The sequence below is a fragment of the Pteropus vampyrus genome, unplaced genomic scaffold (genome assembly GCF_000151845.1).
Source record: "Pteropus vampyrus isolate Shadow unplaced genomic scaffold, Pvam_2.0 Scaffold23, whole genome shotgun sequence".
In the NCBI taxonomy this organism is placed as follows: Eukaryota; Metazoa; Chordata; class Mammalia; order Chiroptera; family Pteropodidae; genus Pteropus; species Pteropus vampyrus.
Genome location: NW_011888804.1, coordinates 3,230,842 through 3,250,868, shown reverse-complemented (window position 1 = coordinate 3,250,868; position 20,027 = coordinate 3,230,842). Strand labels below are relative to the sequence as shown.

The following is a 20,027-nucleotide window of genomic DNA, read 5'->3' as shown; positions in this document are numbered from 1 at the left end:
TGAGGCTGGAAACAAAGATTCTTGAGTTGAAAGAGAGAAGAGTGCAAGCAGCTTAGAGTAAGTGGTCTGGATCTTTTTAGCACTAAAGAAAGCCAGGTGGTCTGCTTCAAGTCAAGCTCAAAATGGGTAAAGGAATTTTGGAATCACCACTCCAGGGATTTTGCTGGGGAATAATCAAGTGATTTATGAGGAACTGCCAAGGATCCAGTTGACGTTGGCATGTATTTTTAGCAGACAGAGTCTGCCTTTCTCTAGGATTGCTCTGCCAGTACCCAAGCAGCTGAGACTAATGTTAACTGCTGTTAATACAGAGTTTGGATTTTAGCCACTAATTATATTTCAAGAAGACATTATCTTCATAGTTGTACTTAATATTAACAGTAAATCAAAAACTGATTTGTTTTCCTCTCATCATACTTGTTACCTGTCAGAAGCTTGTAATTAGTGAGAGCTGCCTGTGGAATTCAATATAAGGAATTTTAATCAACAAGCTTTCATAGAATTTATTAAACTTGGCTCATTAATTTTAGAACCTGAGCTGTTATGAAAAATGAAAGCTCTCAGACTTAGCCTTTCTTTTGTCCTCAGTAGCTTCTGTAGAGCACGTAAATTTCGAGGTTCTCTCTACTCAACTGCAGTTTTTGGAAGTGATTTTCAGCAACCAGATCACGCTAATGCAATTCTCAAGCAGAAATTTGCTAACTAAACGGAAACAGATATCATTTAAGGACCTCTTTTTTCTTTCAATATTAGGTCGAAAATGGTGTATACATAGCCAGTCCACTTCAGGAACGCACAATTCTGATGAGAAAAGAGGGCGAGTCGGCGAAAAGCATTAACGAGATGCTTCTGAGCAGACTTTCCCGCTACAGAGCTTCCCCGTCTGCAACGCTGGCCGCCCTGACTGGCTCCACCATCTCCAACACACTGAAGGAGGACCAAGCAGGTACGCTGCCCCGCGCTTACCACCTGTTAACCTTCTGTATCTCCATTCAGCTACGCATGTATTGTATAAGACTTTATTTTTTAGAGCAGTTTTAGGTTCACAGCCAAATCGGGAGGAAGGTACAGAGATGTCCCATGTACCCCCTGCCCACACATGCGGAGGCTCCCTCTTTGTCAGCATCCCGCACCAGATGGTACGCTTGCTACAGCTGATGAACCTACACGGACACATCATCATCACTCAAAGTCCCCAGTTTACCTTGGGTTTCACGTTGGTGTTGTACATTCTATGGGTTTGGATAAATGTATGAATACATGTATTTATCATTGTGGTTCATACAGAATTGTTTCACTGCCCTAAAAATCCTTCATGCTCTACCTGTTCACCCTCTCCACCCCCAACCCTCGGCCACCACTGATTTTTTTTGTCTTCATAGTTTTGTCTTTTCCAGAATGTCATATAGTTGGAGTCATATACCATGTAGCCTTTTCAGATTGGCTTCTTTCACTTAGCAATAGGTATTTAAATTCCTCCATGTCTTTTTATGGCTTAATGTGTTCAGCTTATAATTAGTGAGAGCTGCCTATGGAATTCAGGCAGTACTTTTTTTGAACGCTTACAGTGTGCCATAAAAGCACTTTGCTTTACGTAATTCACCTTTTTCTCCTTCCAGTCATTGTCCATTTTCAAATTCCAAGCTAATACATGGTTTTGGCTATGGACGTGAATTAGCATGAATCTATAATTATTCAAAACAGCATTATCTTTCACTTAAATAGCTTCTCATTATTGTTTGTATAAATTAATCGGTTTCATGTTTAGCATATGCTTCATAAATATAAAAAGCTCATATTTATCATCACCTTCACTAAATACAATCTTGACCAAGCAAATAAGAGGCAAAACTTCCACAGCAGAGATTGCTTTTTCTAGAATTTATCATTTAGTGTTTGTACTTTAATAGTTTAAAACAGATAGGACATTTAAAAAGCTTGAAAGTGAAAACAACATAAAAAGGTAGATGCAGAGAAATCTTACTCACACCTCAGTGTGTTCTATATTTTGCCCCCACCCTGCCACCTGTATTTATTAGTTTTTATCCTTACAGAGTTTATGTTCATCAACATGTCCCCTCTCCCCTCTTTTAAATAACATCTTTATGTATCCATCATAGTTTTCATCAGATTTTCAAGGTCATCTATGGCCCAAAAAAGGTTAAGAACCATTTTTCTTGAAGAGTTTACAGATTATATACCGCCCGTGTGAATTTATAACAGATCATCAACTGTCGTAAAAGTATAGCTAGAAAAAGATGCCATATGTAGAAAAATGTATGTAAATTAATGTTTAATGAATTTAATGCAGTTTTATGACTTAATTCTTTTATGTATTAAACTGTTAGGAAGAGAAAATATTTGTGATTAATTTATTGAGACTATCAGTTTATATAGAATTTAGAGATAATATTTTATTTCCAATAAAATTGTATCAGATTGAAGTGGAGGAATTATTAATAGTTGTTATAACTTGGGTATGTGTATAATTTGCATTATAGTAACTACTTTGTAGAAGACAGTTCTTTTACTTAAATAAACATTTTCCTGACAAGTTGAAGTCTTCACCTGGGTTTGTCCCTTGAGAGAAAATTGAATCCTACCCTGAACAATATAAATACTAATGGAATGTTTGTTGGATAAGAAAATATGAGCTAAATAAAAAAGAAAACTCAGAAGGCAAGGCTATAATCAGAATTCTGTGAGAATGGCAATCCATATTCTAAACGTGTGATTTCATTGTACTCTTGTATAGAGAATATATGCATTCATTTGACATGATGGTGCTATGTAAAAAATTCACCAGTTATAGGCTAAGTTACAGGCTGACAATTCAACATTGTCAAAGAGTCTAGAATTTTTTATTCCAGTATAAACTAATACATATTACCATGTTAATAAGAGTAAGTCTTTTAAAACCACCTTGGTGAAAATGTTATGCTCACAAAGTTGCTAATTTTCCAATCATTGCTCTCTTTGAGTTTCTTACCTATGAAAACTCATGCTCCTGAATTTATGTCCTGAATGAAGGATATACTTGTCAGGGGCTTGGAGTTTTAAAAAAATGGAGCTTTTTTTTGCATTCAAGACAAATATTAGACAAATTAAATGCATTTTTCTAATCTAAACCATCTAAAGACGATTTTATATCTATCTAGGCAGTTATATTTTATACCCTGACAGCTTCCTAGGTAAAGCATTCTAATTGACTCTCTGTTGCCATCATCAATTCTTACTAGACTAATAAAGAAAATCCTTAAATTCTCTCTGAGTTTTTAGATCTGCCAGTGATTAAGGGAGATTAAAATACATTTTATACTTCTTGATTAGAAACATTAATCATTTTCTTAATGATAGTTTGTCGCCGACCCTAAAAACAAACAAACAAACAAATAAAAATGGGTTATCATAAATCATGCAGGTATAAAGTTATTCTGTGAAAGCTTTTATTAACTAGTTCTAGGTTGAAATTTCTGGCTGCTTTTATGTTCAAAGTTGTTCGTAATGATTTTAATACCACAAACCTGTTAAGAACTTGTTCTATATAAAAATGAAAAGATCCCTATTGGATTAGTTTCCTGGGGGAAATGCAAACGGTAGGATTCTTTTATTTTGAGATTTTAGTCCATATGAGGGTTCATTCTTTTGAAAGAACTTTTAGAGACAGGAGGCATATTGACTATTGGGAACAGCTTTGAAGAATGTTCAGTTCACGTAACAGGAGGCTTGAGGCCAGAGTATGGAACCAGAAGATCATTATTTTCTTAATTTATTGCTTCTTGCTGTTTTCCAAATCTGGATATAACCTTGTTTGAATTTGAGGCTCCCTCATTCTGATCTGTTTTTGTAATCAAATTAATCTGTGTCAAATATTTCTACTCACCATTTTCATTTTTTTTATCAGCAAATACTAGCTGTGGGCTACCTCTAAAAATGCTTCGGAAGACGCCCATATACACCTGTGGCACGTACTTGGTGATGCTGGTCCCACCTCCAGGGGGATCAGGCAGTTCAGCCACCCGCTCTCTTTTTGGTGGAACAAGTGGTTTGTCATCTTTAAAAAGTAAGCGAATTTTATTTGTGGCACTTTTCCCAGTTCGTCTCCCACTTTGAAATTTAAGGCTTTTTCTATTAATGATTTCTTAAAATTAAATTTATTGGAGTGACATTGGTTAATAAAATTATATAGGTTTCAAGTGTACAGTTCAATAATATGTCATATGTATGTATATTGCATTGTGTGTTCATCATCCAGAGTGGACAAATAGTTAAATGAGAGAAAATACAGAATCAAAAATGTTTCTTTTACATTGCCATTTTCTAGCTTTCTTACCTTAGGGACATCATTTAACCCCTCTGAGTCTCAGTTTTCTCACTTGTAAAAAATAAAAGGATAATAGTATCTCACACTATTTTTTGGTGATCATATGAAATAAAGTATGTTAGAGTATTTCTTAAAAAAGATGAAATGTTTTATGTATATTAGCTTTTTGTGTGTGTGTGTGTGTTTTTCTTTGAAATTTAGGCACATAGAATGTTTTAAAATCAGTTTACTTGTTTTCATTTTCCAATATTTCATATTCTGTCCTCTTAAAATTTGCCCATAGGAATTCCATTAAAGGATTATATTTCACATTTAGATTTTTAAAAAGCATTTCTTACTCGAACTTAAAGTCTAAATTTGAACTCAACAGTTAAAAAAAATTATCTAATATCAACTTAACCTTTAGGCCATTTTGGGTAGTTGCATGCGTTAGGGACTTAGCTATTCATAACAACTTAAACTATAGAGTCAAGTTGGTTGGACCTTTTTCAACAGTTTATTTTTTTCTAACAGTTCATGTGACCAGGATGTCCCCTTGAGCTCTTGGGTTAATGATGTAAATTAGCTATTATTCTTGTTTTAAAACAAAAAATAGCTTTATTGAGATATAATTTCCATACCAGGAAATTCACTCTTTTAAAGTATACAGTTCAGGGGTTTTTAGTATATTCACGGAATTGCGCGACTACCACCACTATCTAATTCTAGAATATTTCCGTAACTCTGGATAGAGAAGCTCCATACCCATCAGCAGGCACTTCTCTTTTTCCCTGTCATTCTAGTCTCTGACATCCACTAATCTACCTGGATTTACCTATTCTGTATTTTTCATATATATGGAATTATACAATATATGTGCTTTTGTGACTGGCTTTTTTTTTTTTTTTTTAACTTCTGGGTCATGTGGTAAGTGTATGTTGGCGCGTTGGAGGGACTGCCAAATTTTTCCACAGTTGGATGCACCATTTTCCATTCTCATCAGGAACATATAATATTGAATCCTCACCGGCATCTGTTGTTTTCTGTTTGTTTGTTTGTTTATTATTATTATTATTATAGCCATCCTAGTGGGTATGAAGTGGTATCCCCTTGTGGTTTTGATTTATGTTTTTCTAATAACTAATGATGTTGAACATATTTTCTTCTGCTTTTTGGCCATTTGTATATCTTCTTTGGAGAAATACCTATTCAAATTCTTTGTCCATTTTTAAATTGGGTTATTTGTCTTTTTATTGACCATTAGTCTTATTAAGCTCTTTTTTAGTCTCCTTGGCATGGCTTTTTCACTCAATTGAAATTGGCCCCATTTGATTAAAGCAGGCCTTCACAGTGCTATTTTTTTTTCTTCATGAGGATATAGCTTACACAGTGATTCTATTTTAGGCCAACAAATCAATAAATGCTTAAATTCCTTCTGTGTCCTGCTCCACGTTGGCCATGTGGGGGCTGCTCAGCAGGCGCATGAAGTGATGCTTGCCTTTGAGCGGCTCATCGTCTGGTTGGGAGAAATGATGCAGGTGTGAGAAATAACTAGTAAATGATGTATGATCCTGTATCACTGAACTCTGGGGAAAAGATGTAAGTGCTGCAGAATCCAAGAAATAAAGGGTCATTGTGGAGTAGGGCAGAAGGGGGAGCCTTCATGAGTTGAAGTCATGAAGAACGGGTATTATTCATGTTAAGTGGCCGAGTCGGGGGGGAAAGCACATGCATGGTAAACACAATGACAGAGAACTTCGGGGAAGATCGTTTCGTTGGCGTGCAGGACGGAACTGTAGAAAATAGAAACAAAGAGTATAGTTTAGATTATAGCTCAAGTCAGGTGTGATGAGGATCTAGATTACTGGGGTGATGGGAATAGGAAAAACAAAGAAGCTCGAGTGACACAGTGCTTGAATTTTATGTTTGCAAGTGGGGAAGGAAGGAATAGCAGCTTAGCATACATGTGCTGGTGTAGATCCTGGACATATTTTAACTCAGTCTCCACAATAACTGTGTAAGGTAAGCACTTTTATTATCTCCACTTTACACATGAGGAAATGGAGAGGTTCAGTAAATTTCCTAGCATCATACAGAAATGGTAGGGCTGGAATTCAAACCCCGACACTTAGAGCCTAGGCTTGTCATCACTGCACTAGCTGTGCTAAGGAAAAAGGCCGCGGCGTCTCCAGGTTTCAGAGCTGCTGCTTGGAAGGACGGTACCTGAGCTGTGTTTGAGTGTCCCCTAACTTTCGTTCAACACCAACTGTGTGTAAAGTGCTTCGTACACGCTTCGTTACCTTGTGATGTTAATGACCGTAACCCCTCTCACAATAACCCTTTCGATACTCTGTATTGAAAAAAATCTTTATGCAAACGTTGCCATTTAAAAAAAAACACTTTCAAAAATATGGTTGACTATTTAGGAAGATATTTGGTGAGTTTTCTTTGTATGATCTTATGTGTGTATTCTGTCACCTCATTGTCATCACCAATAGACAAAAAGTGTGATTTTTATGAAGTCTTGTTAAGAGCCTAAAGTTTAAACTTTGAAAAGTTACTGACCGTCATTTTAAGGCTTATTAAACAGCTTAATGTTTGTTTCCGAAGTCCTAGCCTCTAGCTTGGTGTATAATATTTCGGATGGACAGTTCACGAGCCGTGCTGACCTCATAGATGCTGCTGGAAGCTCACTGGGGCGTGGCGCTCTTGTACCAGGATTGGGTAAGAAATAAATGCCCACATTGCCTTGGAAAATTCAAAGTTTTAGCAGTTTGTCTCAAAAAATCTTGCCAGTTTCCTGTGGCGTTCTAGTTTCCTTAAAAATATTTTTATACTACTTTTTAATTTTGAGGTTTAATATAAGACATTGCCATGTGTGAAATTCCTCTGTTTAAATTGCCATTGAAGATACCATTCTTTAGGTTGTGTGATGATGATGCCTATAACAAATTTTTATTAAAAGTCATGCCATTAAAAGGTTTATTTCCCATGAGGAATTGCTATACTTCTTGTTAGAAAATGGGCATTATATAATGTATTTTCTCTTTGCCATGGCTCCTAGGAAGCTCATAGCTCAGTTACTAAGTTACTAAGGCTTTTATTGTGTACTATGTTGATTAGTCCTATTGTACCTGGGTTTTCATGTGAGCCACTTAAATCTTTTTTGTATTTAAAAGGTCACATATAAGTCAGTTACTAAGAACTGACACGAATTCCATGACATGGATTCCATTCTCACACAGGAGTTAAGCATAGTAGAAATTGAATCCTGCCTTCTTGCTGCACCCCAACCTAATGCTTTGCCGAGTAAATATGTGGGAGTAGGGTTGTCAGCAGATGACGTGACAGTTGAATAAAGTACGCTCTTCTCGCAGGTGCCTGTTATGACACAGTGAACAACATGCTGTGGACCTGCTCGAATGACTATATCGATCAGTGGTGCAATCCCGGGAACCAGGCCTTCCATTACGTCTGTCAGAGACTTGGAGTCAGCCACGTCATCACTGAGCCCAAAGGTGAGGCGCCCTCGTAGTCCTGCAGGAAGAGGGTTCCCCTCATACAGCAGCACGAGTAAGTGGGAACGTGGTCAGAGCAACAAAATGTGTCCACAGCCTCCCCTGTTTGAACTTAGACACCTAAAATCTTTGTTATCTGATTGGTTTGTGATTAAGTAAAGAAGTGTGTAGATAAACATAGCTTTTGAGGTGATCCATAGACTTTTTTTTACAGGAAAATTATGTGCCTTCTGCAATTATCGGAACTTTGGTGCAAAAATCGATTCTTTATTTGTACTTGGCATAGGAGTATATGCTGCTACAATGTTTTACATTGATAACTTATTTATGACCAAAGTTATAATTAGATTAGAATTAGCTATAAAGGACCTTTATATTTATTAATATTAAGATTAAGATTCTTAATATTAACATTAACTTATAATCTCGCGACATCAAAGGCAACTATAGTGGTATGGGGGACTGAGTCACTCAGCAAGGCCTCTCCCCATTGAGCAATGATAAAACCCACACAATTATCAAAAACAACTAGTTCTAGGCCCTGGAAATTGACCAAAGGCATACACCAAACTTAGAAGTGGATATTTATAAAAAAAAAAAAAAAAAAACACTGAACTTTGGGTTAGAACAGCAGAAGTCTGTGGTGGTTTTAGCTGGGGGTGCTCCGATCCCCCACCTCAAGCTTGGTCAGTGCAGATACCCCACCGGGGTGGGCAGATAGCGTAAACCAGCAGCTCTGCTGCCAGAGGGATCTGACTTGATTCGGAGCAGAGCCTGGAACAGAACTCGTGCCCAGCAGCAGGTTTAGTAGGTAGCCTTAGTGGCGAACAGACAATACCGGTGGCTTTGCTAGCCTGAGGCTGTGTCCTGGTTTGGGCAAGTGGCAAACCAGCAGACTAGCCGGAAATTTGCTGGTGAGATCTGCTTAGTGACAAAGCTCCAGAGAACCTTGGTACGCTCCCCACACATCTGCATAGGAGAAGCTGGAAAGGGCCCGAGCCGTTCACATAGGCCTGGCTGAACCTGAGCCTGCAGAGACGTGAAGAGGGCCTGGCAGAAAGCGCAGACCGGGGCAGAGAAAAAACTGCCTGAACTTTGATCTGCTCCCTCCAAAACACAGATCCATCCAGGGTGGAAGTTTTACTGGCTCTAGGTGTTTGAGCCCAATCTTTGACTCAGATCAGGTGACCCCAAGGAAGCCAGGCTTGAAAATAAAAACAAGAATAATAAAAATAAACAAATGAAAGTAAAACTGAAAATAGAAGCAAGAATTTTAGAAAAGAGATCAGAGAAATCAGCTACACGCTGCAGGCAAAACTCAGATGTAGGACTTAAAGATGACGACTTTAAAGCAGCCTTTCTAAATAGGTTCAAAGAACTAAAGGAAACCACACTTAAAAGATTGAAGGAAAGTATGATGGCTATGATTAAACAAATAGAGAACTTCAACAAATAAGTTATTTTTAAAAAACAAGCGATTGTTTTGGTTGTTTTTGGTTGTCTTACTAAATTCTGGATTTAGTAAGTTTAATGTCTAAAAAAAAGTCATTAGACAGTAGATTCGAGATGGTAGCACGTGGATGGGTAGAGTTACCCTACCTGCATAACAGGAACAGATGCTTTTGAAGACTTCTGGTCAGGTATTTTGTAGAATGTCCCTCAGTTTGGGTTCATCTAATGTTTTCTCATTTTAAATGAAGTTTCAGATTTGGGGGAAGAATACTGCAGAGGTGAAGTGCTCTTCTCATGTCACAGGGTACATGGTATCAACATAACTTATTACTAGTGATGTCAAAATTGATCACTTGGTTTAAATGTCAGCTTTTTTCACTGCAAAGTTATCACTTTTCCCTTCCTATACTCTGTGTATTAGAAACCAGTCATTAAGCCCACACTCATGGAAAGATGACTTAAGCTCCACCTCCTGGAAGGAAAAGCATCAGAGAATTTGTGGACATATGTTAATCACCACAATAATGAATATTTAGAGAGAGGTGACATTTTGAGGCTATGCAATTATCTATTCAGATTTTTATTTCTTCTAGAGTTAGTTTTGGTAATTCGTGTGTCTTTCTAGAAATAAGTGCATTTCATCTAAGTTTTTTAATTGTTTCCACAAAGTTGCTCGTAATATTTCTTGATAGTTTAATTTTTATAGGTCAGTAGTAATTTCTCTGATTCCCGATTTTGGTATTTGTGTCAATTTACTGAAAATCATTGAAGTGTGCACTTAGAATAGGTGAATTTTATGCTATGTAAGTTATATCTTGATAAAGCTATAAAAAAAAAAAACAGCAAAAAGGAGAAAAGTCAACTGTATATTAGTAACTCCCTAATTACTATCTCTAAGCCTCTTGTCTGGACTCCAGACCACGTGTTTGCTTCCACTTGGATATCGAATAGGCATCCTCAACTGAACATGTCAGAAACTCCATCTCCCCCGCCCAACCCCAAATCTATACCTGCTGAGCTCCAGTGTATGGATCACTGTTCTCTCATATGCCCAGACCACAAAAACCAGGGCCATCTGTCACTCCCGTTCTCACACCCCACCCTCAAATGGATATCGGCAAATCTTGTCAGCTCTTACCTTCAAAATGTATCCCAAACCCAGCCACTTTCCACTAGCTCTGCTGCTGCAACTCTAGTCTGGGCCGTTATCTTCACCCGAATTAGCGAGTGGCCTCCTCACTGGCCTTCTGACTTCTCCACAGTCACTCCCCTCCAGGCTCCCCTCCACGCTCCCCTCCACATAAGTGCCAGCGGCTTTTACAGTCTTAGGTAGTCAGACCTGTCACTGCTCTACTCAGACCCCGCCACTGGCTTCCCATCTAACTCAGTAAAAATCAGAGACCTCATTTATTTGGGTCGGTCCCAAAGCTAGCTTTCAAAAAGTCTGGTAAACGTGAATACTAACCCAAATTCTGTTGTTATAAGATCAGGAACTCAGGGGCACAGAAGAGGATGGGACCCAGCCTGGCCTCAGGTTAACAGGCGGTCGAAAAGTTTATTTTTACCTTCCCTTTGATTGCCTTGAGTCCTTTTCTCGTAGTTCCCAGGGCCTACAATTTTTTTGCAGCTGTAGGGTTCCCCTACCTGGGCCTGCCTCTTCAAGATTACCTACTTTCCTGTTCTTGACCAAAGGCATACACCAAACTTAGAAGTGGATATTTATAAAAAAAAAAAAAACACTGAACTTTGGGTTAGAACAGCAGAAGTCTGTGGTGGTTTTAGCTGGGGGTGCTCCGATCCCCCACCTCAAGCTTGGTCAGTGCAGATACCCCACCGGGGTGGGCAGATAGCGTAAACCAGCAGCTCTGCTGCCAGAGGGATCTGACTTGATTCGGAGCATAGCCTGGAACAGAACTCGTGCCCAGCAGCAGGTTTAGTAGGTAGCCTTAGTGGCGAACAGACAATACCGGTGGCTTTGCTAGCCTGAGGCTGTGTCCTGGTTTGGGCAAGTGGCAAACCAGCAGACTAGCCGGAAATTTGCTGGTGAGATCTGCTTAGTGACAAAGCTCCAGAGAACCTTGGTACGCTCCCCACACATCTGCATAGGAGAAGCTGGAAAGGGCCCGAGCCGTTCACATAGGCCTGGCTGAACCTGAGCCTGCAGAGACGTGAAGAGGGCCTGGCAGAAAGCGCAGACCGGGGCAGAGAAAAAACTGCCTGAACTTTGATCTGCTCCCTCCAAAACACAGATCCATCCAGGGTGGAAGTTTTACTGGCTCTAGGTGTTTGAGCCCAATCTTTGACTCAGATCAGGTGACCCCAAGGAAGCCAGGCTTGAAAATAAAAACAAGAATAATAAAAATAAACAAATGAAAGTAAAACTGAAAATAGAAGCAAGAATTTTAGAAAAGAGATCAGAGAAATCAGCTACACGCTGCAGGCAAAACTCAGATGTAGGACTTAAAGATGACGACTTTAAAGCAGCCTTTCTAAATAGGTTCAAAGAACTAAAGGAAACCACACTTAAAAGATTGAAGGAAAGTATGATGGCTATGATTAAACAAATAGAGAACTTCAACAAATAAGTTATTTTTAAAAAACAAGCGATTGTTTTGGTTGTTTTTGGTTGTCTTACTAAATTCTGGATTTAGTAAGTTTAATGTCTAAAAAAAAGTCATTAGACAGTAGATTCGAGATGGTAGCACGTGGATGGGTAGAGTTACCCTACCTGCATAACAGGAACAGATGCTTTTGAAGACTTCTGGTCAGGTATTTTGTAGAATGTCCCTCAGTTTGGGTTCATCTAATGTTTTCTCATTTTAAATGAAGTTTCAGATTTGGGGGAAGAATACTGCAGAGGTGAAGTGCTCTTCTCATGTCACAGGGTACATGGTATCAACATAACTTATTACTAGTGATGTCAAAATTGATCACTTGGTTTAAATGTCAGCTTTTTTCACTGCAAAGTTATCACTTTTCCCTTCCTATACTCTGTGTATTAGAAACCAGTCATTAAGCCCACACTCATGGAAAGATGACTTAAGCTCCACCTCCTGGAAGGAAAAGCATCAGAGAATTTGTGGACATATGTTAATCACCACAATAATGAATATTTAGAGAGAGGTGACATTTTGAGGCTATGCAATTATCTATTCAGATTTTTATTTCTTCTAGAGTTAGTTTTGGTAATTCGTGTGTCTTTCTAGAAATAAGTGCATTTCATCTAAGTTTTTTAATTGTTTCCACAAAGTTGCTCGTAATATTTCTTGATAGTTTAATTTTTATAGGTCAGTAGTAATTTCTCTGATTCCCGATTTTGGTATTTGTGTCAATTTACTGAAAATCATTGAAGTGTGCACTTAGAATAGGTGAATTTTATGCTATGTAAGTTATATCTTGATAAAGCTATAAAAAAAAAAAACAGCAAAAAGGAGAAAAGTCAACTGTATATTAGTAACTCCCTAATTACTATCTCTAAGCCTCTTGTCTGGACTCCAGACCACGTGTTTGCTTCCACTTGGATATCGAATAGGCATCCTCAACTGAACATGTCAGAAACTCCATCTCCCCCGCCCAACCCCAAATCTATACCTGCTGAGCTCCAGTGTATGGATCACTGTTCTCTCATATGCCCAGACCACAAAAACCAGGGCCATCTGTCACTCCCGTTCTCACACCCCACACTCAAATGGATATCGGCAAATCTTGTCAGCTCTTACCTTCAAAATGTATCCCAAACCCAGCCACTTTCCACTAGCTCTGCTGCTGCAACTCTAGTCTGGGCCGTTATCTTCACCCGAATTAGCGAGTGGCCTCCTCACTGGCCTTCTGACTTCTCCACAGTCACTCCCCTCCAGGCTCCCCTCCACGCTCCCCTCCACATAAGTGCCAGCGGCTTTTACAGTCTTAGGTAGTCAGACCTGTCACTGCTCTACTCAGACCCCGCCACTGGCTTCCCATCTAACTCAGTAAAAATCAGAGACCTCATTTATTTGGGTCGGTCCCAAAGCTAGCTTTCAAAAAGTCTGGTAAACGTGAATACTAACCCAAATTCTGTTGTTATAAGATCAGGAACTCAAGGGGCACAGAAGAGGATGGGACCCAGCCTGGCCTCAGGTTAACAGGCGGTCGAAAAGTTTATTTTTACCTTCCCTTTGATTGCCTTGAGTCCTTTTCTCGTAGTTCCCAGGGCCTACAATTTTTTTGCAGCTGTAGGGTTCCCCTACCTGGGCCTGCCTCTTCAAGATTACCTACTTTCCTGTTCCTTTTAGGCAGTTCATTTCAGCTGTTTTAAAGGAAACAAAAAAAAAAGGCAGCCTTTTTATTTATTTATTTTTGTACTTTGCCTATTTAGATTATTTTCACCTCCATTCCCTAAATACCTGTAACCATCCATGAGGTTTTTATTATTATGTAAGAGGATGCTTGTCAACCCTCACAAGGTTGAACTGATGGCTATTTAGGCTGGTGGTGACTAAATGAGGTGTCGTGGGAGGAGATATTTCTGGATCAGGGAAGGGGGTTGGAGGTGGAGAGATTTTACCAGAATGATTACGAGCGCGGGCTCTCAACTCAGATAGCCTGAATTCAAATCCAGTTCTACCACATAGTATCTGCGTGACCTGGGGCGAGTTACTTAACCTAACTCTTGATTTGCCCTTCTACAAAACAGGGCTAAGATAGTCTGTTTATAATGATGGCATAAGACGATGTACGTAAAGTGTGTAGCCTGTTTTCAAGCATAGAGGAAAGGCTCCATGGCGGTAGCTACTTACACTCTAAAAAAATGGAAATTCCCAAGTGTTTTCACTCCAGCACTCTGGCGGGGAGAAGGGTCTCCAGCAGTAGTGGAAGAGATTGGAGCCAAGATATTCTCTCCCAGTATGTGCGCATCTTTTGTTAAGTCAGAAGACTGTTCCTTGGGGACTGCCCATGGCGATGTCTTTCCTTACTGAATTTCCTTTTCATTTTCTAGAAGAGGCTATAACCACGAATGAGGTTATAAACCAATTATTGCACCACGTTGGTGCGATGTGCATACACCAACTCAATCTTCTTGCTACCAACCCAAACCTTCCAATCACAAGTGTCTTGGGCAAGCAGCATCCGATCGAAGCACACCATCTTAGCAGTATTTGTGACATTATGGAGAAGGCCATGGTTAACGGAGATACCTGTATTATACGCTGCATTCTCGTTGTTTTTCAGGTAAATGCACTGTTTGGGGATAAATAAGGTAATAGAGAGAAAAAAAATGCAAACCTCGGCTTCAGCCAGCTAATTTCTACCAGAAGAAAAATTTAATAACATTCCTGTTTTTCGTCTTACAACATTCTAATCCCATAATTAGAATTATCATCATATTCATTGCTTGGCAGTTAATGGAGTATTGTTATATGTAGCTCATTGCAATTAATATATGTAAAATATTTACTATAATTATACCATTACACAATAGAAGAGACTGTGGTTAAAAATCCACCTGGGTATCTATTCATAAGAATATCTACCATGTACTTTCTTCACAGGGATAATTTTATCCCCAGGAGAATTAGCATTTTTAGACATATCCCTTATGTTTCTGTAGGTGGTGTTTAAATTTTTCTTCAGCCCACAAACTGAAAGGAATCGAGACATCATTCGACGGTCAGGATTGCTTCTTTGGCAGTTGTTGATGGCACCAAAAGATCAAATTTGCCCTGAAATTCAGAAGGAAGTCTGCCTTGCCATCAGGTAATCAGCAAATAATTTCCTTAGTGCTGGCTGCCAAGTGCTTCTGCACTGCCTTGTGGTCTCCCCCTCAGGCCGGTAGCACAAATGTCCTCCTATCTTGGTCAGGGCCTCACACGTAGAAGATAACTTAACTGGACAAAGTTTTGTGGCCTAACGCCCAGAGCACCCAAGGCATCCATGTACCTATGTTCCTCATCTCACCTTTTGGATCTCAAAAAAAACAAAAGGAAAAAAACCTTTAAATGGCTATTTTGATGGTCTGCAAGCAGATATGTATCTCATTTGGGGGAGGGTGTGGCAAGGGGATTCAGAAGCAGGCTTTGGCATCAAAGACCTGTGTTCTAGTCTTTGCTCTGCCACTTAATGGCCGCGACCTTGATCTGAGTCTTCCATCTCCTCAGCTATAAATGAGCTTAAAAATAGTACCCAGGTCATAGATTTGTGAGATTTTAATCAGGCCTGAAGCAAAGTAAGTACTTGACAACGTAGCTTTTAAAAGTCTGCTTCAAACCTTGTTAGGTAAGACAGAAGAATTTATGGGCTATTTTTATTGTCATTTAATCTATCGGTATATATTTTTTTGAGGGCAGTGAACTTTTATCCAGGAAAGTAGCCTTAATGTGACCAGATATAATTTAGTGACCAAGAGAGAACTGAGTGTTCTGTCTGGAAGCACCATGTGAGAGGGGTGAGCATTGAGGGAGGGCAATTTTTTTTTTCCTTAATAGATTATGCTTTGGGTCTCTTTTTGTTGAGAGCATTAAGGCAAAAATTAAAACTACTGCCATGGGGATACTTGTGGGTGACAAGTATGTTCACCATCTTGACTACGGTGATGTTTTCATGGGTGTGTACGTATGTCAAAATTTATCAGAAAAGCTTTATCAAATTGTACACTTTAAATATGTGCATTTTGTCGTACATTAAACCTCATAGAAAAGAAAGAATTCTGGCACTGTTTGCAATTCTGTTCTTTCTGCCCTTTTGGAAAAGCTGAGAATTCGAAAGTCCCTTTCTCAAATGATTTAATTAGGGCACGATCTGCATATCTACCTAGCTCTACTCCATTTTTTTAATAGCTCTGTTCTCTTTAACCAGTTCTGCATCTGGCCTCAGTTATCATTTTGGTAATTCACAGATAGGAGAAGAAGAGAGGGACCGTTCCTCAGGGAGGTGACGGCACTATCACGACAGCGAATTCAGCTTCCACTGCTTTTTTTAGTGATGAAACTTACTTCAGAGTTTTGTGTAACCAAAATGGCATCTTTAATAAAAATAAAAATGTAAATAGTCTGTATTTTCTAGAACATTTGTTTCAAAGTTTTTTGACTTTTCTGTCATTTCAGCTCTGGTTTGAATATCTTGTATCCAGGTGAAACTGAAATCAATAACTTACTTAAGCTCGTCTTAACAGAAGGTGAGAATTACCCTTTAGCTACCATCCTTTTTTGTCCCTAAGGTAACGACTGGATATTAAGATAGATATTTTTACTTCATATGTGTTAGTCAGCCTTAATTTTTAAAATGTATCTGCATATATGCCAACACTTCAACCAGATTAAAAGCAGAAACCATGTTTTATATATCATCAAGCTTTATAAACCTCTATCCCCACCACCTAGCTAATGTCCTGACTGTAGATGTTTAATGAACATTAAAGATGACTTCTGGGGGATTTCTAGGCCATATTAAAATGCAACTTTTGAAGTTAGACTAAACAACAATAACAAAAATCACATGTCAAAGGCACTGTGCATTTATAAGCAACATTAATTTGAGGAGTTAGTAACCACACTTTATGATACATTGAGGGGGTAACTATATTGAATCAGGATCCACTGGTTTGAGAAAAAGTCAGGTTGGTCGTGATGTCGTTCTTTCTGCTGTTACTTGTACAAGTACAGATGCCTGGAGCCCTTAGATTGTCGACAGTCTGCTTGTCTAAAAACCGTTTTTAATAGCATCAGTTTTCTAAGTGTAATTACCAGGGTAATTTATGGCACTTTGTTCTGTGTTAGGAGAGAGAAACAGTGGCCTCTCCCAGCTGCGAGATGTGATCCTAACCAACTTAGCTGAACAGCTTCAAAACAACCGATTTGGCAGCGAAGACGATGATCATTACAGGTGACACCGGTTATCTTAGTCACTGCTAGCTTTTTCTTTGTGTTTTTCTCAGGAATCAATTTACATTTAAATGTGTTTGATCAACTTTAGTCTCCTATAATATCTAATATAAACAGTATGTTAAGTCTAAACCGTGGATCAATTGAAAGATAATAAATCCCACAGTTGCCCTAAGAAATGACAGTAGTACATTTCAGTTTTATCAGTAAAGTAACATGGGCTTGGAGAAAGGGTACTTAGCAGAAATAACAGATGGAGCATATTCAAGAAGTCTTGGCAGAGAGTGTCATCTAAATTGATGGTCAGTGAGAGAGGGACGGGGTAAGGGTGTAGTTAGAGCTGGCGAGGGGAGGAAGGTATTGGTTTCTTTGCTGTTTATAAAATATTTGGACTGGGTGCTTACATACCATTTTGTTTAAGTTTGATTTAGATGATACACCTGGTCGTTAGCATCATTACTGAGTAAGATGATTGGCTTACAGAACCAATTAATTTTGTATCTTCTATTTGTCATTTTGTACCAATTATGTAGAATTTCTCCATTTATTACTAAACCATCAATATCTTATTGTTATATTTTTCCTGCAATTAAAGACTAAATGATGAACTTCTACACTACATTCTGAAGATTGTGGTACGAGAATCCTGTATCTTAATCACCAAGTGCCAAACTGTCTCTAAAGATGATTTTCAAAAACTCCTTTCAACTGTGCCTGTAAGTAAAAATGTGTTTAATGAAAGCAAAATTGTACCCCGTGTTCCTGTTTCATTTTACTGTGTCGAGGTGTGTGTACACATACTTACACACATACTTTACGAGGATAGACTAAATTGATGAAGGTCCATGGATAACAGTGCTTGTCCTGGAAATATTGAACTAGACAAATCCACTTGAAATACTTTCTCCAAAGATGACTCCTCCTGCTTAAATGTCTTGTTGCAATAAATTATTTGACTGAATTTGGATGTTTTAGTTTTGCTTAAAATAGTGGGGGTTACTTCCCCTATTAATTTTAAATTTCGCATTGTTTTCTAAACCACCAGTGTTTTACAGAGACTGATAAGAACCAAAAGATACTTTTAAGGGTTTCAGTAGAGCTTTCTCTAATGGAGATACGTGTGAGGGGAAGGAGGGTGGGGAAGAAGAATTTTTAAGAGGCAAAAATTCAAGTAAGTATCTGAGTGATTAGTGAGAATTATGTAGCAGAAGGCAGAAAGTTATGATAAATGTGTCAAATTATGTATCAAAATCCAAATGGAAATAAGTCACCTGAGAAACTAACTTGGTCTGTTTTCTGTACTTTCTCTTTTGCTTCCCTTGTCAATCTTTTAAAAACATGAGGATTACATGATTCCTTCTTTCAGTAGGATCTAGATCATTTAAATGCACTTATTTGTATTAAAGGCTGCATCCTCCTGCCTGCGCTATCTGATGGCAGTTCAGAACCACCTTCTCAGTAACACTATTTTGATTAAACCTGATGAGAATGATGACAGTGACAACTCCTTGCAGGGAGAGACATTGAAGGTACAGGTAAACACCAAGCTTTATTCTAACGATGCTCTCTACCCAGTGTGTAAAGCACAGCTTAATGGGCTAAATTTCTGTGTATTATGATGTCAGATTTCACCATGTGGCTTATATTTTTGTGAGAGATAATATTAGGCCACTCATTCCATAGATTTTTATGTCATTGCACAGTGGTTACCATATTTGTGACACTCTCATAATGTGTCATCCATGTGCTCCTGTCGATCTTTTGTGCCTTTGTTTATTTTCATCTTTTTTTTAAGAACTATAAAATACGGCACTTACAAGTGATCTCATACGCACCTGAAATTTTATTTATATATCCTTATATAAATAAACCCAGGAGCATAACATTTTAAACAATTTTGGCACTTTGGCTGGTTTATTATATTCTCTTGATTCAAATAACTTTTAAAAAGGCGATAATTTTCTCACAGCCTTTATACTGAATAATTTCTGAACCTGTAATTCATTTCATTTTCTGTAATTATTTTTAAGTTAGCTTCTGTGTAAACTCAGTTTGTTCCCACATGGCAATTTATAGCAATCCAAAGATTTTTTTATAGCAGTGGTTGTTATAATGTTGACAGATGCTCGAGGCTATTGTTTGCATTGTTCTTCAGAATTTCATCTGTGTGGGAGAATTAGAGAAATCAATAAAAGCTTAATTCTCCCCTAAAATGTTGACTAAACACACTGAAAAATTAACCAAGGAAGCTGTAGTTAAAAGATAAAAGCCATTACAGTTTGCCTTTTTCTTAACTCCTTTATGCATATAATCAATCATACACCTGCTAGTTCATATTTATGAGTTTATCTCATTATCTAATCAGTTTTTAAATAGGCAAAAATGCGTGAATTAAACATTTAAATTGCTGATGCTATTTATTACCTTCTCTTGCCTTAGTTTCCTAATCAGTAAAAAGGGACAGTAACATCTCCATTATAAGGTTGCTGTGAGGATGAGAGACGAGGCATGTAGAATACCTGGCACTGTGCTGCCACTGGATGTGCAGTCAGTGGATGATGGCTCATATGATCAGTATGACTCAAACCATGATTTATCCTGGCTGGTCAGTTCAGAATTCCTTTTCTCTTAATGATAAAAATATCTTAGTACTATTTCCTCTCCCCCAAAGAAGAACCCAGAAAATTCCAACAATGAAAACCAATGTTTTCTATTTGAAAGGCTACATTTTATAAATTCTTTACTAACCCATGGAAAGAAATACTCTTGGTAAAGGGAGACTAGGCTGGATTGTCTAGTATTTCTGGGAAAAATAAAAAACACAGATTTCACCCAAAGGGGTAATTTGGTTGTACTTTTTTTCATAGAAAATAATTGTAAACTAAACATTTCTGTGAT

At 38.2% G+C, this 20,027-nt stretch overlaps 1 protein-coding gene across 1 annotated transcript in view; it reads left to right on the top strand.

The window, feature by feature from the left end:
- The window catches only part of HECTD4 (HECT domain E3 ubiquitin protein ligase 4), a 169,583-nt gene that overhangs the window by 67,404 nt on the left and 82,152 nt on the right, over positions 1-20,027 (top strand). The window contains exons 8-17 of the mRNA XM_011356054.2: positions 754-946; positions 3,905-4,063; positions 6,914-7,027; positions 7,681-7,821; positions 14,249-14,481; positions 14,861-15,006; positions 16,353-16,423; positions 17,025-17,130; positions 17,725-17,845; positions 18,536-18,664. Coding sequence (XP_011354356.1) covers positions 754-946; positions 3,905-4,063; positions 6,914-7,027; positions 7,681-7,821; positions 14,249-14,481; positions 14,861-15,006; positions 16,353-16,423; positions 17,025-17,130; positions 17,725-17,845; positions 18,536-18,664 — 1,413 coding nt within the window. The remainder of the gene's footprint in view (positions 1-753; positions 947-3,904; positions 4,064-6,913; positions 7,028-7,680; positions 7,822-14,248; positions 14,482-14,860; positions 15,007-16,352; positions 16,424-17,024; positions 17,131-17,724; positions 17,846-18,535; positions 18,665-20,027) is intronic.